Source organism: Leptosomus discolor, chromosome 3 (assembly GCF_034619465.1).
Source record: "Leptosomus discolor isolate bLepDis1 chromosome 3, bLepDis1.hap2, whole genome shotgun sequence".
NCBI classification, from domain to species: Eukaryota; Metazoa; Chordata; class Aves; order Leptosomiformes; family Leptosomidae; genus Leptosomus; species Leptosomus discolor.
Window position 1 is genome coordinate 25,192,580 of NC_141393.1, and position 14,527 is coordinate 25,207,106.

The 14,527-nt window shown below is 46.2% G+C and overlaps 1 protein-coding gene across 3 annotated transcripts in view; it reads right to left on the reverse strand.

Moving 5' to 3' along the window:
• The window catches only part of ADCK1 (aarF domain containing kinase 1), an 81,089-nt gene that overhangs the window by 1,167 nt on the left and 65,395 nt on the right, over positions 1-14,527 (reverse strand). For all 3 annotated transcript variants that reach the window (XM_086461961.1, XM_086461959.1, XM_086461960.1), the window contains 3 exons: positions 4,923-5,072; positions 4,491-4,688; positions 598-791 (listed from right to left, as the gene is read on the reverse strand). In XM_086461961.1, coding sequence (XP_086318087.1) covers positions 598-791; positions 4,491-4,688; positions 4,923-5,072 — 542 coding nt within the window. The remainder of the gene's footprint in view (positions 1-597; positions 792-4,490; positions 4,689-4,922; positions 5,073-14,527) is intronic.

Consider the following 14,527-nt stretch of genomic DNA (forward strand, 5'->3'; position numbering starts at 1 on the left):
AGCAGGGGTAGGATGACGGCAGATGTGCTAATGAGGGGGACAGGTCCACAGCTAAGAGTAAGAGGTCAAGAGGTCAAGTTAGGCTTTCTCAGGGCCCTGAGCGAGGGTCTCTAACAAGACTTAATGGCCTTGACTAGCCTGGGACCTCCTCCAACCCTCTGCTCATAGGCCCAGGAGCTCCAGTTAATCTCAGGCCTGCACCTCCAGTTCCTGCCTGAGCTACACTAGAGGAGTAATGGTCCCCAGCTCATGCCCTGTTGTGAAGCCCCTTGATCTGGACCTCAACTCACATATTGACCTCTTGGCTTGACCTCAGTCCTGTCTTGTCACCATGGACCTCCCTGACAACCATTGGACCTGATCTACAGATTGAGTTCCTGGTTTGACCTTGTACCTGCCATCACCATGATGTTGCATTACGAGATGGACTTTTGATTGGACCTGACCACCACCTCAGAGACTGTCCTGCTCACCTTCCTCAGCTACCGCAGGACCGGGCACTGGCTGGCCTGCTGGCCCTGGGCTCCCCCCCAGCTCCTGGCCCTGAGGGACAGCCAGCCCCTGCTGCTCCATGCCTGGCCTGGAGAAGAGACTCACGTGGAAACAGCTCTGATGCAGCAGCGAGACATGTTGAGGAAAGAGCTGGCACTGGCCCGTGTGTGCAGAGCTGACTCAATCCCTCTCAACAAGTCATTGGTCTTCAGCAGCAGCAGCATCTGGCGGGGGACGTTGTTGAGGAGCTGGGTGATCTGGGGTAGGTAAGCAGCAGCGTTGGACCGTATCTCCACATCCTGCGGCCAACCAGGTCATGTTAGGGAGAAAGGAGAGAGAAGCTGAGCGTGCACAGGAAACCCATGTCCACATGCAGCTGAGATTTGGCAGGAGGACACAGTGTATTTCCAGACCATGACTCTACGCCAGAAGCTAAAGAGTTCTTTGTCCTGCTTTCCTGCAGACATCTGGCTGTCCCAAGCACTCACAGCACAAGCACAGATCACTCTTGCCATATCCCACCTGCACCTCAGTGAGATGAAGCCCTGTCCCCTCACTGGCAGGATTAATAGCCTCTCAGGAGAACAGGGCACTCGCTGCTATCTCAGTTCTTGGCCCCAGGCAGCCTGCAGCAACCATGTCTCATTACTGCCCTTGCAGCCTTCTGACTGAGTCTCACCACACCAGCCCCAAAGCTGGCAGAGCTGCAGGTAGCACAGGACTGCTCAGGAAGGTGGAGGCATGCTGCAAGGACAACCAGGCTGCTCCTTGTCTTGCTGTCTCATCCAACTGATGGCTTTATGCTATACTGAGGAAGCTGTTTCCAAGGCCCAGTTTAGTCCTCTGTCCTTAACTCAGTAGAGGTGAGAAAGCATTATGCAGTTAAGTGTCATGCTAACCAAAAGATCAAAAACTGTCATCTGTCAGATTAAGGGTCTGTCTAGACTCATATCTTATCTGGCAGCAGCGAGTAGCAGACACTTAAGGAAAGAGTGTAAGATCAAGGCAGACATAGGGTGATCCTTCATGTTCCTTGGTTCCCCAGCTTCCCACAAACACACTGCCCACGGTAAGATCCCAGTGATATATGATGGGCTACAGCCCGAGCCACTTAAGATGGGCCCCCCTCCAAACATGAGCCACAACAGCATGCAAGACAGCCAGGCCCCACTCTTCTGCTTCTTTTTAGATCCGAGGGTTCCCCTACCATCCCAGTAAACATAGCACAGTGTGGTGTGGAGCTGATCATACATGCATACCATGTCCCTACCTCTTCCTATAGAGGCCATGACATGAATCAGCAAATCCAAATAGAAGTCTCTGGAACATACGAAATCTCCAGAATCCAGCATGACACATGCAGAGGGCAGTAAATGACTGCTTACAGGAGGGAGGCTCCTTTGTGAGAAAGGACAGCTCTAAAACCTTCTCTCCTCTGGCACAAGGGCCGGCCAGCCTGTATTTCACAATATGGGATCTCTTCAGACTTGTTATAAAGGAGCAGACCTGCACAAATTGAGTGTGCAGGTGGTGATGGTCAGAGATGTATACAGCTCACACACCACCACGGCTGCTTTACTGCTGACAAATAAATCTTAGTGTTCTGCCTCCATCACTGACCAAATACACAAAGATTCAGCAAGAAGATGCCTAGCTCTCCTAAATGTTAAATGTTTTGTTCCATTATTTGTTGGCAGAAAATTCCTCCCTAATTATCTCTTAGCCCTCATCCTATCCAGCATCACTGTGGAGCCTACTTTATTTTTCACACATAGGTTTTCTTTGCTATTTCTTTTCTTTTTATTTTTAGCTCTAACTGCTTGTCCACATCACAAAACAACCACATGATCTGTCATCAGAACTGTCATTTTCTGTCAAGGGCGAAGCCCGTGTGCAGAGGAAGAAATGAGCTATGTCACAGGACCTGAGAAAAGCCCCTTGGCTGCAGTTGCTGAGGCTGCTGCAGGATGCAGCAAAACACAATCATAAAATTAGATGAGACGAGGCTAGCAGCCACCCTGAGCAGTCAGCTGCCTGGCCTTGGCTTAAGGCAGGAACAACTACACCTATGGCAATCCTCACACATTTTCCTAGCCTGCTCCTAAAACTCTCCCATGCTGTGACTCAAAGCCTCCCCAGACCATCTGCACCAGTGTTTCACTGGCCTTGCTGTTAGATCTGGCTTTTCTCATGTTTAGCCCCAATCTCCTTAGCTGAACTCATTACTTCTTGTCCTGTTTGCAGCAGTCTTTAACAGATTTGAAAATCACTACTACAACTCTTCTCGACCTGCACTTTTGTAGACTTTTTCTGCCCTAACTTGCTCAGACTTACCTCATGGGTTGCATCTGCTCAACTGCTAGTCCTTGTAGCTTCCTACAGGACTTGCCCAGTTTCATCAAACCTTTCTTGAGATGCTGTGCCCTGGACTAGACACAGCACTACAGACAAGATTTTGTTTCAGGAGGTTCCTTCCTTGTTTCACAGGCTACTCTCATGTCGATACACCGTCAAGCACACTCTCTGGAGCTCTGTGCTGATGGTACCTGCCTACACAGTGCTTAGCTCTTGCTGCTGACACAATCTTTCAGATTCACCTCTAAACTAAGGGCAAGCAGCAGCTCATTTCCTAATGCCACAGCAAATCTGCTCATCTCCCCATTATCTGCTGCAGGATTATCCAGTTTCAGCATTAGTTGTGTCATGTAGGCAAAGACAACAGAGCTGGCTCCATACACACAATGCAACTCAATGACAAAGTTCATTAGCCCACACAAAGCACCATGCGGCTGCAGTTATACCTCTGGCATAACCTTCAAAAGCCAGTTTAGGATAAACACTGCTTATTAGCTCAGATTCAACACTGGCCTTGTAGTATTGGAGCCAGCTCTGTGTCGATTCGCTTTGGTGCTTCTGAATTTTTTTCTGGAGCTAACAGCTCCAGAACTCACCAAATCAAGCACAGATCTGCTAGACAGTCACTATATTATTTCTGATATGAAGAAAATTAACTCAGGTAGGAAGCAATCAAATTACCGGGCAGGGGGTCCATTACCCAAGGTATCTGACCTACTCATTGCTATGGATAATGGTAAGCCAATGCAGCAAATTCTGCCACATCCATCAAAATGAAACGCCAATCCAAAGGAATTTCCAGAAAAGAATTTCACAGAACAATATTATAATGCAACTTAAATGAATTTCATCCTCTCTACTACAAATGTGCACAGACAAAAACAAACTATAGGATACAATATACTTGTGCCTACAGACACTAGTCCATTGGCTGAAATCACATCACTATATGTTCATCTCCAAAACCAGCACAGTTGGCAGGGGCTGCTACTATTCTTAAGGCGGTGTGTGCATGTCAGGAGCGTGGGGAGGCGTGAGAAGCATCCCAGCATGTGTGGATAGGAAAGAGTGGAGAATGTAAGTGGCAATTTCCTAGATTTGTAATGATTGAGTTGACAGAATCTGCAGTTAAGCAACCTTGACTCCAAGTTAATAGGGTTTCTGATTGGGTGGTAATTTCCAAGGGTTTTTAGGAGTTTGTATCAGTGCTGATAGTCATTTACATGAATAGTGATAATGCATTATCCTTCTCATGTCTTCTCACTAAGCCTTTATGTCTCCTCTACCTTAACCTATCCTCCTTGATGGTTGCCTGCACAGATGCATTCAACACATTTTTATGAAAAAGCTGATCTACAAATGTTTCCCCTGCCAGAACTGGTAAACGCTTAGCCACTAAAACATTATACAAAATTTAAGCAGCCCATGACAAGTGAAACCAGGAAATTAAGTTCAGCCACTATAAAACACATTGCAGAAGGAGTCCTGGCTTTTCCTAGCTCAGCTATCAATGCAGAATTTACTACAGAGTGCCAGGGGTTGCCCAGCATCACCGCGACACCAGTGGTGCAAGTGGTTACAACAAAGAACGGTACCCAAGGAGAAGGAAGGGCACACGATAGGGGAGGGCACACAGGACCTACCTCGCTGGCTGAGACTGGTGACCGGTCAATGCCCCTGTTGACAGACTCCCAGGACCTGGCAGTCAGCATGCAGGCAAAGAGAGGGTACAAATCCCCCGCCCCGAGCCGCCGGCTGTACTTCTGCACTCTCTTCATATCGGCCTTGATGAGGGCCTGCCAAAGGCGGCAGTAGTCCATGCGGAATGAGTCACTCAGCACCTGGGAGGGAGACACAGTCCCCAGAACTCCACTGAGGACAGGGAACTGGAAGGGAAAGCCTTGTGCCCCATCCCCCATTTCAGAGCCAGGAAATATCCTTGGTGGGTTACAGCAGTAATAGGAAAAATGTATTCATATGGGCTTAGAGGGGCAAGGCTGCAGCTGGGTGTGCTCTTTCAGCGTGATGCCCACAGGCAGCCTCACAGGGCCTTGGAAGCTCCCATAGCTACGTACCTGGTAGAGCCCATGGTCCAGGAGGATAATGTGGGCCTTGCCAGAAGCTGGGCATTTCTTCACTAGCACATTGCCTGGGTGAGGGTCACAGTGCACAAAGCCATTCACAAAGATCATTTCACTGTAGACCTTGCCCAGGTTGCGAGAGATCTGTGAGGAGACAGGAGATGGTTACAGCCTGCCACCCACAGCAGGGTGCCTGCCAGGGAGCAGAGGCAGCCCCCGCATGCCAACATTGCAGGGAGCAAGGGTCTGGTACGTGCCAATGTCCCCATGCAGAGCTCTTGCAGCTCCTCACACTGACAAATGCACAGGGTGGCTGCTGGCACCCACGATGGGGTGACCCAGGGCATTCAGGGAAGGATCCATGCAGGGGGCACCATGAAGGTGTTTGTGGGGTCAGGGGTTATTTAAGGGCACTTGCCTGGCATAAGAAAAAGAAAATACCCATGGGCAGGAATGGCGTTTCTGGTAATGAGGAGGAAAGTGAGACAGCAGATAGGGGCAGACAGGCATTCACAGGAAAGGCATGGAAAGAGCTGCTGGGGTGGGTGAGAGACCATTTGGAGAAAGACTCAGGTGTTTCCATCCATGGATGGCAGCAGGACCCAGTGGAGAAGGAGTGGGAGGAGACTCAGCCTGTCCATCTGCTTACAAGAACGAACACGTGTTCCCTCCCCGCTTCCTCCATTACACTGTCCTCCCCTTTCCCCCTTCCTTCCCTCAAACCCATGCTAATCTGATCTGCGATGCCTGTGAACATGAAGCAGCAGAGAAAGGCTGTTTAAATCACCCTGTCACTGCTGTGTCCCTCCATGCCGCTGCTCCTTATCACCAAGAGATGTTATTAAAGTTAAAAACCTCCTAGGATCAAGCAAACATCCCCAGGGCCTGGGATCAATCCCTCGCCATGCAATAACACAGCAGCCCTACCCGGGCATCCCACCGCCAGCCCTCCCTGCCATCAAAGCATGGCATGGTGCTCCACAGCGGAGTGCTGAACAAGCAATTAAAAAACAATCACTATAAATGATTCCAGGCATATCCCCAGACACACAGTGTAAGCAGCAAACGGGCAGCTGTCCCCGTAAGCAGAGGTGTTAGAAGAGCTAACGGGAATACTAACAAACAACAGCTCATCCTGCAGAAAACCAGACAGCCAGGGAAGGGCTTGCTTTACCCCCTCTGAAATGCAGCCACCTCTGAGAAAAGCGTTTGTTATGAATAGTGCCCAAGTAACTACAAATGAGGAGACGGTGCAAGAACCCTTCCTGCAGCACACCACAGGGACAGCTGTAGGACCAGGTGGGACAACCCCCCACCCCTCAAGTGGGACCTGGAGCCACTGCTGAATCATGGAGAATGCTGCCCCCAAGCCGAACAACCCACGCAGGCTGCATAGCACAGCCCTGGAGTCTCCTATAGTGCAGCTCCCCTAATGCCACACAGGTGTTAATCTAAGTACTGACTGAGGGGAATGATGTTTCCCTTCTGAATCACCACCAGAGATCACTGGAACAATGAGGTGACCCTTATAGGTCTCCCAGATCAACAAGCTCTAAAACTGGATAGGACCAAAGTACCAGGTGCTGTGATCTCCTAGAAGAGCTGAGTAGCACTTGCTGACAGTTCAAGGACATGCCAGATAGTCTGTTTTAAGCCAGTCACTCATTCACACAGTCTCCCAGGGACCTGCATATCAGGAAAAACGGACTTGGACATCATAACTGGTCATAGCATCAACACAACACCACACACTGAGTGAACCGCATTTTGCCCTCTCCGCCTCAGCTGTTTGCCCTCCAGGGACCTGGAAGAACACAGAATTGTCGAAGATGAGGACTTGGGGACAATCACAGAATCACGATCTGGGGCTCAATGTGATGCCTCATACCCATTAAATACAAATCCAGACAAGTGCTGGCAGTTTTGCAGACCCATTGGTTGGCCATGGCTAAAGCCTGGAAAGCTATTATTTTGAGGCACTAGAAAATGGGCTGCTTCAAAGAGAGCAGATTCTCCTTCTGTGCTGTGGCAATGCCAGAGGTTGGGAAAGTCAAGCAGTGGAACGTGTCACCCAGAGTGGTTGTGCAATCTCCATCCTTGGAGGTTTTAAAGTTCTGACTGGATAACACGCTGAGTAAGCTGGTCTGACCTCATAGCTGACCCTACTTTAGCAGCAGCTTTGATAGGAGACCTCCAAAGGTCCCTTCCAATCTCAATTATCCTAGGATCCTACAAAAGCACCTCTCACCAAGTTGTCCACACCATCCTCATAACAGCATCTTATGGTATGGCTGTAAGCTCTAGGTGGAGGCAAGGTGTCCCCTCCTGAGTCACTGTCAGCAAACAGGTTGCTAAACAGATCTATGGTCATAGCCTTTTCCAGCCTGTGATGCAACACAAAAGAAGCTCAGGATTTATCTTCCCATCTTACCATGAAAACAGAGGGGTCACAGCCCTCCCTGTTCAGACCCACAGGCTGTGTCATGGGTACAAGACAATCTTCACTGCAAAATCCCCATCTTCTCTCCCTTCCCTGCTGTACACATATTTACCTCTTCCCTAGCATGCAGCCTTGAGTATCTGTAGTAGTTAATTCATTGAAACTAGACTTTATATAAGGCTTCTTTAAGAAAGAGGAATGTATTCTGTATAATTGAGTTAGCATACAGAAGATGTTACAAGAATTTATGGTAGAAGCCTATAGTTTTTACTTCTGGAAAAAAATTACACAGTGTGAGAGATGGAGCTGTGCTGCACACTAAAGTATTTTAATGTATTTTTGTCTGTTGACATACCTCCAAAATAGGATAAAAATTAAATTAAGATTGAAAGCACTAATACTGTCGAATTCTAAAGAAAAAAGGAAGGATATTTTCTAGTGCTTACAGTGTAATATGTGAATAGTGACCTATCATTACAGTTCAGACAAAAAGAGTTCATGTTTCTAGAGAAAAAGTTTAGGAAAAAAACATGAAGCCTTCATATACATTAATTCTCCAGTACTGTGCCCCATCACTACGGGTGTTTATTGCACCCTTATTGAGAAGGCCACTGGATAAATAACATATAGAATTCACTTTGGAAGAACGCAGTTAGGTGAAATGAGAAAACAAACATGTGAAAACCTTTACTCAGGAGAAGTGAGGAATTCAGCATGCATTTAAGCTGTGTAAGACCGCAGGGTGAAGGTGCACTGCAAATCAGACAGAAGGTTGCAGTGATTTCCGGAAGCAAAGACCAAAGTAAACACTCTGGCATTTTGTTATGACATGGAGAGGTCATCACTCCTTTCCCTGTTTATCATCCAACATAACGAGATCCTTATCATTACCAGGGTCCCCAGCATTGTTTTGCTGCACATTGTAAAAGAATAATAATCACCCTTGGAATCCTGTATTCACTTCCAGACACCTCATTAACAGAGAGATACAGACTGCACGGAGTGAGTTTAGAGAAAGCAAATAAATGAGCATGATTCAGGAGGAATTTACCTGGGAAAAAGATTAAAAAAGCTGAAGACTCCAAAGTTGGCTAAGGAATGGCAGAGGGGCAATCTACCGATGTTAGAAGGTTTGAACAGCAAGAGAGAAGCAGCACTTGTAGCACCGGATGTGCTTCAAGAAATACAACTAGGTAGAAGGGGCTGTAATCAAGGATGGCATCATTTAGGCATAACACATAAGAAAAAAAAACAAACCTGCTAGTCAGCAAGCAGAGCTGAGCTTGATATGTCAGGATGACACTGGTTCTGGCCAGAGGCATGTCCTTGCCTATTGCCAGGTGTGTTATTGCCTAAAAGAAGTTCAATTTGTCTGTCTGTGCTGCAGCAGAACATGATGACTACAATCACCAAGTGAGCCTGTGGCCTCACCAGTCAATGCAAATAGCAACCTGCCATTGTCACGTTATGTGACATGACCATGACACTGTGTCAGGCGACCCACACATTTTCAGCCCAATGTTTTCATTTTCAAAAAACTGTAGCTGAGGAATAAGCAGATTGCAGACAACAAAATGGAAAGTCAGCAGCCTGGACAAAAACAACGGAGTGACAGATACATGTATAGCAGCCAGACTTGGAGTAACTCTTCACCAAACTAAGCATGTGAAGTTCATTTTATGTACTCAATATGTCAAGGATGCTATATGTCACAAACTACCCTAGGTGAGCTACCAGCCAATATAGAAGAAAACAAGAATGCAGTGCAGACATTAAGGATTGTTATTGTACAGTATCACATAAACTATAAACTGATCAAGTTCACTGCAAGTAAGACAGAAAGCATGACTTTGGAGGCTGTTCCAAAAATTCACTCTTCAGACAGTCAGAACCTTTCCCCTAAAGCCCAGCCTAACTTTAATGATGTCCAGTTTAAATCATTTCCTTAGCTAACATAAGCCTAGATTTTAACATGTTCCTTCCCTCTCCAGTATTTACTGCTCCAATGTGTTCACCAGTAAGATAACTATCAGCATAAATACAGCATAAATGCTGCCCCATTTCTACAGGATGCTCCTTTATCTGATGTGTCCTAGGAGTCAACCTGCCTTTTACACAGTTGCACTGCACTGGAAACACACATTTACCCTGTGATTGACTAATATCCCAAAGTTAATTCTAGTATGTCACTTCCCTCTGATAAACTCCCAGCATATTTAAGAAACTCTTCTTACTAGTTTTTAAGTGCACGGCTTTTCACTTGGTATTGCTCATTTTTATCCCTTTCTATCACTTCAGTCCTCAAGGCCACCAACTGCTATTGCTACTCTGGTCCTCCTCTACAATGACAGAACCTCCCAACTCAGTGTCATCAACAACCTCCTTCACACGGTTCTGTTTGGGTTGACGTCATCATTGAATTTATTAAATAAGATCAGTTTGAAGAGCAAAACTCACAACACTCCACTATGGTAATTTCTCTCCACCACTGCCTCTATCAGTTTCTTACCTACTTTGCCACTTCCCTACTAATCCCCACCTTTTCTAGTTAACCAACTCATATCCAGTGTACCAAGTATTTTACCAAGTACACCTACTGCATTTCTGTCATCTAATTCAAAGGATCCCAAGCTGTAGCAAAGGGAGCAGCAGTGATATATTTCTTCTTGTATACGTACACAGCTGCAACTGTTGCTGCCACCAGTTTTGAAAGCCTAGACAACCTGTTACCCTCGCATGATCCTCTAGGAGCTACTTTTGGTGAACCCATATTATTATATTCTGTTGCATACAGCCCCATAGCAGCAAACTCCTGGGCACACAGCAGTCCCTGTACGCAACTCTCCTCTTAACAAATCAGCACACCCAGCTGACAGAGAAACTTGTCAATAACGAAACACTGGAAAGTGCATCACAAATTAGTATCTTTACACACACCAATATGCAATAGTTCACAAGAAACCTCTCAGAAAGGAAAGAATGCATGCAAATTTGAGCCTACGAATACTCCTACAGCAAAAAGATGGCACATATATCATGTTCGCGGGTAGCTGCAATGTAACAAACCAGCCTGGGTTATCCAGAGAAAATCACTGGTACTTTCGTGGCCTTGTGATCAAGCTAGAGTGGTCCTGGCTCCACGCCTCCAACTGACATGAAGAAGAAAGGCAATGAAAAAAATCTCGTGACATGGTCCTGTAGAACTGATCTCACCACCTGCCCCTGATAAGTCCCAGATGACACTGCCTGATAGGGCATCATCCCTTCCTGTTCTACCTCCATCTGTGACTGTCTCTTTAGATTAGGAGCAGATACTAGTCTCAGGCCTTAATTTGGCTGTAATATTTGCCAATTATTTTAAGAGATGGCGACACTAACTTCTATTGATCTCATTAAAAGTAAAGGTCGTTGTGCAGCTCATTTCTCAGGGCTCAATATTACCTCCCCAGGCCAAAATAATAGCATTGATTTTGGAACCTTAATCGAAGGTTAATTGGATTGAAGAGTGTATTGGGTTTTTGCTTTCTTTCGTTGTTGTTATTACAGCCGTCATCTAAGGGTTTGCTTAATCCTGCTAGGGCAATCCTGCCCAATTAAACTGGTGTCAAATTAGCAAAGGGTGAGGATGGAGAATAGCCACAGTTTGGAGTCTGCTTGGTGTCTCTGCTCTGAAATGGATCTTGTCCATAGCAGATTAGGATGGTCACAGACAAGACATCCAATTTCACAGTCTGCCCTCAGTGATCCAGTTGTGAGGATCAAAACACAGTGCTCTGTAATGCAGTACTATCGCTATGCACTGATCTAGCATCACAGCAAGGTGATGTCTGGACACACATGATGTCATTAAGATACAGGAACAGTTTTTAGGACTGCTGGAGCATACTCCTAGCATGTCTCATACTCTCTGTTGGGGACCGAGGAAATTATTTTCCTGCTCAGTGCCCCGTCTTCCTCAGCATTTAAATGGGGAGAAATATTCTGACTCATCCATCCAGGGAACTGAGGGACTAACTTGATAAGCTTCTACAGATTCTCAAAAGGACATAGGTAGAGAAGACCAGTCGTTGTTTATTTAATTGTTTCTTGTATCTGTGTCAGACCCAAAAAGGCCATGGGGATCATCTTCCCTTGGCTTTAAACGTAGTCGCGTTTCCTTGGATTTAATGTAAAGCGTCTCGCTGAGACTTAAGCAATTGATTGACACTGATGCTTGAGACTGACTTTCAGTATGAAATGGGTTCATGTGTAATTTAACTCTTTTACCTGGTGTCTTTGCACAGTTCAGAAGCTGAAAGTGCTGGAGGTCACTACCCTTGCTTACCAATGCCTCGTGAATTTTCATTAAGCTTACAAGAGGAAACGCAGGAGAATCTGCAAGGAAACCTCTCCCCAGACTAAATCAGCAGGTGCAAAGAGCAAGAATAGACATTTTCCCCAGAAATGGTGTTCTTCTCCATGTTCCATTTCATCTGACACTTGAGGGTTATAAGCACAAATACTTGAGACATGAGAGGTTTCCACACTTGCACTGACAAAGGGAACCCACCCTGGGAAATCCCACTTAAATTTTAGCAGCTACAAGGCAGCAGCTCCTGACTCTCGTCAGAAGGGTAAATCCCACACTGAAAGCATATTTCAAGTTGCAAAGCTGTCAACCATGAGAAGGTAGCCGGGCTTTTTATCGAGCTAAGAGACACCATTCCAGGGCAGAACCCATTTAGTAACAGAAGGAAGCAAAAAGCCACAGTAGGATGGGGTGACAGATGGCAATAATTACGCACAATAGCTCATCTTAAGTACCTTAGCTGTTTGCTTTCACTTCTCAGCTGGACAAAACACTTCCCTGACTTCTGAATCATCCACGGCTCATGACCAGGCTCTTAGCAAGCTGAAGTACGTGCATCGTTTCCTGTCCCTCAGGACTCAAGTCCAAGCCAGGGCGATCATGGGGGACTCTCCACTTGCCCACCTTAGCTGGCTGGTCAGTTGGAGGCAATACAGCACACACCACAAGTGCATCTGTAAGCTCTACAGCTCCCCCAGCCTGCTGATCCAGCAGCCTCTGCGGAGACAGGCAGAGCATCCACAAGGAGGGGCAGGGAGGACCCATGCAGCAGATCAGAGATAATGTTAAGATTTGTATACAGACCAGGTCTGTCTAAATGAATCAGGTAAAATCAGAATGGGTGCAAAAGGAGCATTTGTGGCATTTGGGATCTTCTTTAAAAGTCCACACTCTAAGCAGCCTTGCTAACCTTACTTCCCTCCTGCATACAGTATGCTGCAAACATCTTGAGAGTCCCTCAGTCTATTTTTCCTCCCTTCTCCGCTCTACCCATAACTTCCAAATGTATCTTCCCAGCTGTGACGGTAAATGCTCTTGTGTCTTGAAACAGGAACCCTTCTTAACCCTGCCATGGCCTGGTCTTCCCTCAAAATTCATGCCAGCTCATTTCTTGATAACTTGCCTCTCCTGGCTTCCCTCCCACTGTCAATATCCTAGCTGCATACTCATCCTCAGCTACACTTGCACATGAATAAGTAACTGTTCCACAGGCAGATATTTCAGTGTTTGCACTTGTCTTTAGAAATCAAAGCCTTCTCTGATTAAATGCCATTACAATCCAGCACTTGGAAGGATCCAGAGAGATTAATGTGCTTTTGGGCAGCTTTAATGATAATCCTGCTACAGACGGTATTAAGTAAATGTCAGTAACCTGGTTTGAAGGGAGCTTTCACCTCAGGGATCCTTTCCATTTAGAGGAGAGAGGCTCAGCTTGCTTTTCAAGGCTGCATTGTCACACAAGAGAAATCCTGCTTAGTGAAGACTCCTCTTCCTCCGCCCAGTAAAACAAAATGGAGTAAGCTGATAGAGGGGTTGATAGATAAATAGATGGAGGTGATTTATAGGAAGCTAATGCATCTCTTGAAAGCCAGAACTGCTGTATATTGTAAGCCATGTCATAGTTTTGAAACCGGGGTTGCCACCCTCTCCTCATGCTCCTTTCAGCGTCTGCTGCCTTTTGCTCACTTCACCATCATGCCACACAGGTTTTTACCCAGGGCATCAACAGCAGCAGCCCCCATCTGCTGCACCTTGCCAGAGAAGAAGTCTGGGGTGTGCACTGCTCCTACCTCATCTTACTGTGTCCATAACAACAGACTTCGTTCTCCATCACATGATTCTGGCAGGCTTGGTATTCCCTCCTTTCTACTGTTGCTTTACTGGCAATCAGTAAAAGTTATTCATTAATTTCAGAGAGCTGGGAGAGAAGGAAGAAAGAAGAGCTCAGCGCAGGCACTGAGTTTGCAGAAACTCAGTCCTACCACTGAGCTGAGTAGCATCCTATACCTGACAGATTGCCAGAAACCTCTGAGGCTTATACTTTGCAGCAGAAGTCTGTTGACAACTTTTTTTAAATTACATCTTAGCCATCGTTTAGAGACCAGCTCAGCATCAGCAAAGTATGTGGTTTCATTGCTGCATGGAACCCATTGTGCCCAGCCGTCACAAAATGACCTTCCCAAAGGCACAGATGAACAAAAAAATTACACGAATTTTCACCCTAAATCTCTCCTATCACAAGCAAAAGCCTCTGCAAGTCAGGAAAACTGAAATTAGCTGCTTCTCTACTCTATTTTGGATCATATTGGCAGCAAAACATCCCACTGAAAGGCTGAAGTCATTGGATTTTCCACCCTGACTGGCTGGAGAAAGCAATGGAAGATTGCAAAGAATGTTTTTCCCTGGGCTTCTCCAGACAACTTTCCTATCTCCAGCAGTTTGAGAAAATTCAAAGAAGCAACAAAAGTCCACGGGATCTACACTATGCTAGCTACCTCAATCTCAGAATGGATCTGCCATCCAAGAACTGTGAAGAAGCCCAGCTCAAAATCTGAATGTACATATTGCTCAAGAGTCCTCCTGCTAATGCACCAAACCAAGCCTTTCTGACTGACTGTTTCAAGACTTGAGGAATATTCACTGTTGTATCTGAGCACTATGGGCTAGATTTGATCTCAGCCTTTATAGCAGAAGAAAAGGATAGGATAAACTCACTCAAAGAAACAACTCTCTTGTTTTTGACCAGTTGACTTGTCCAGGTGAATGGAGCTGACTGTGTTCTGCCATGGACAAGGCTTTTAATCTCTCTTG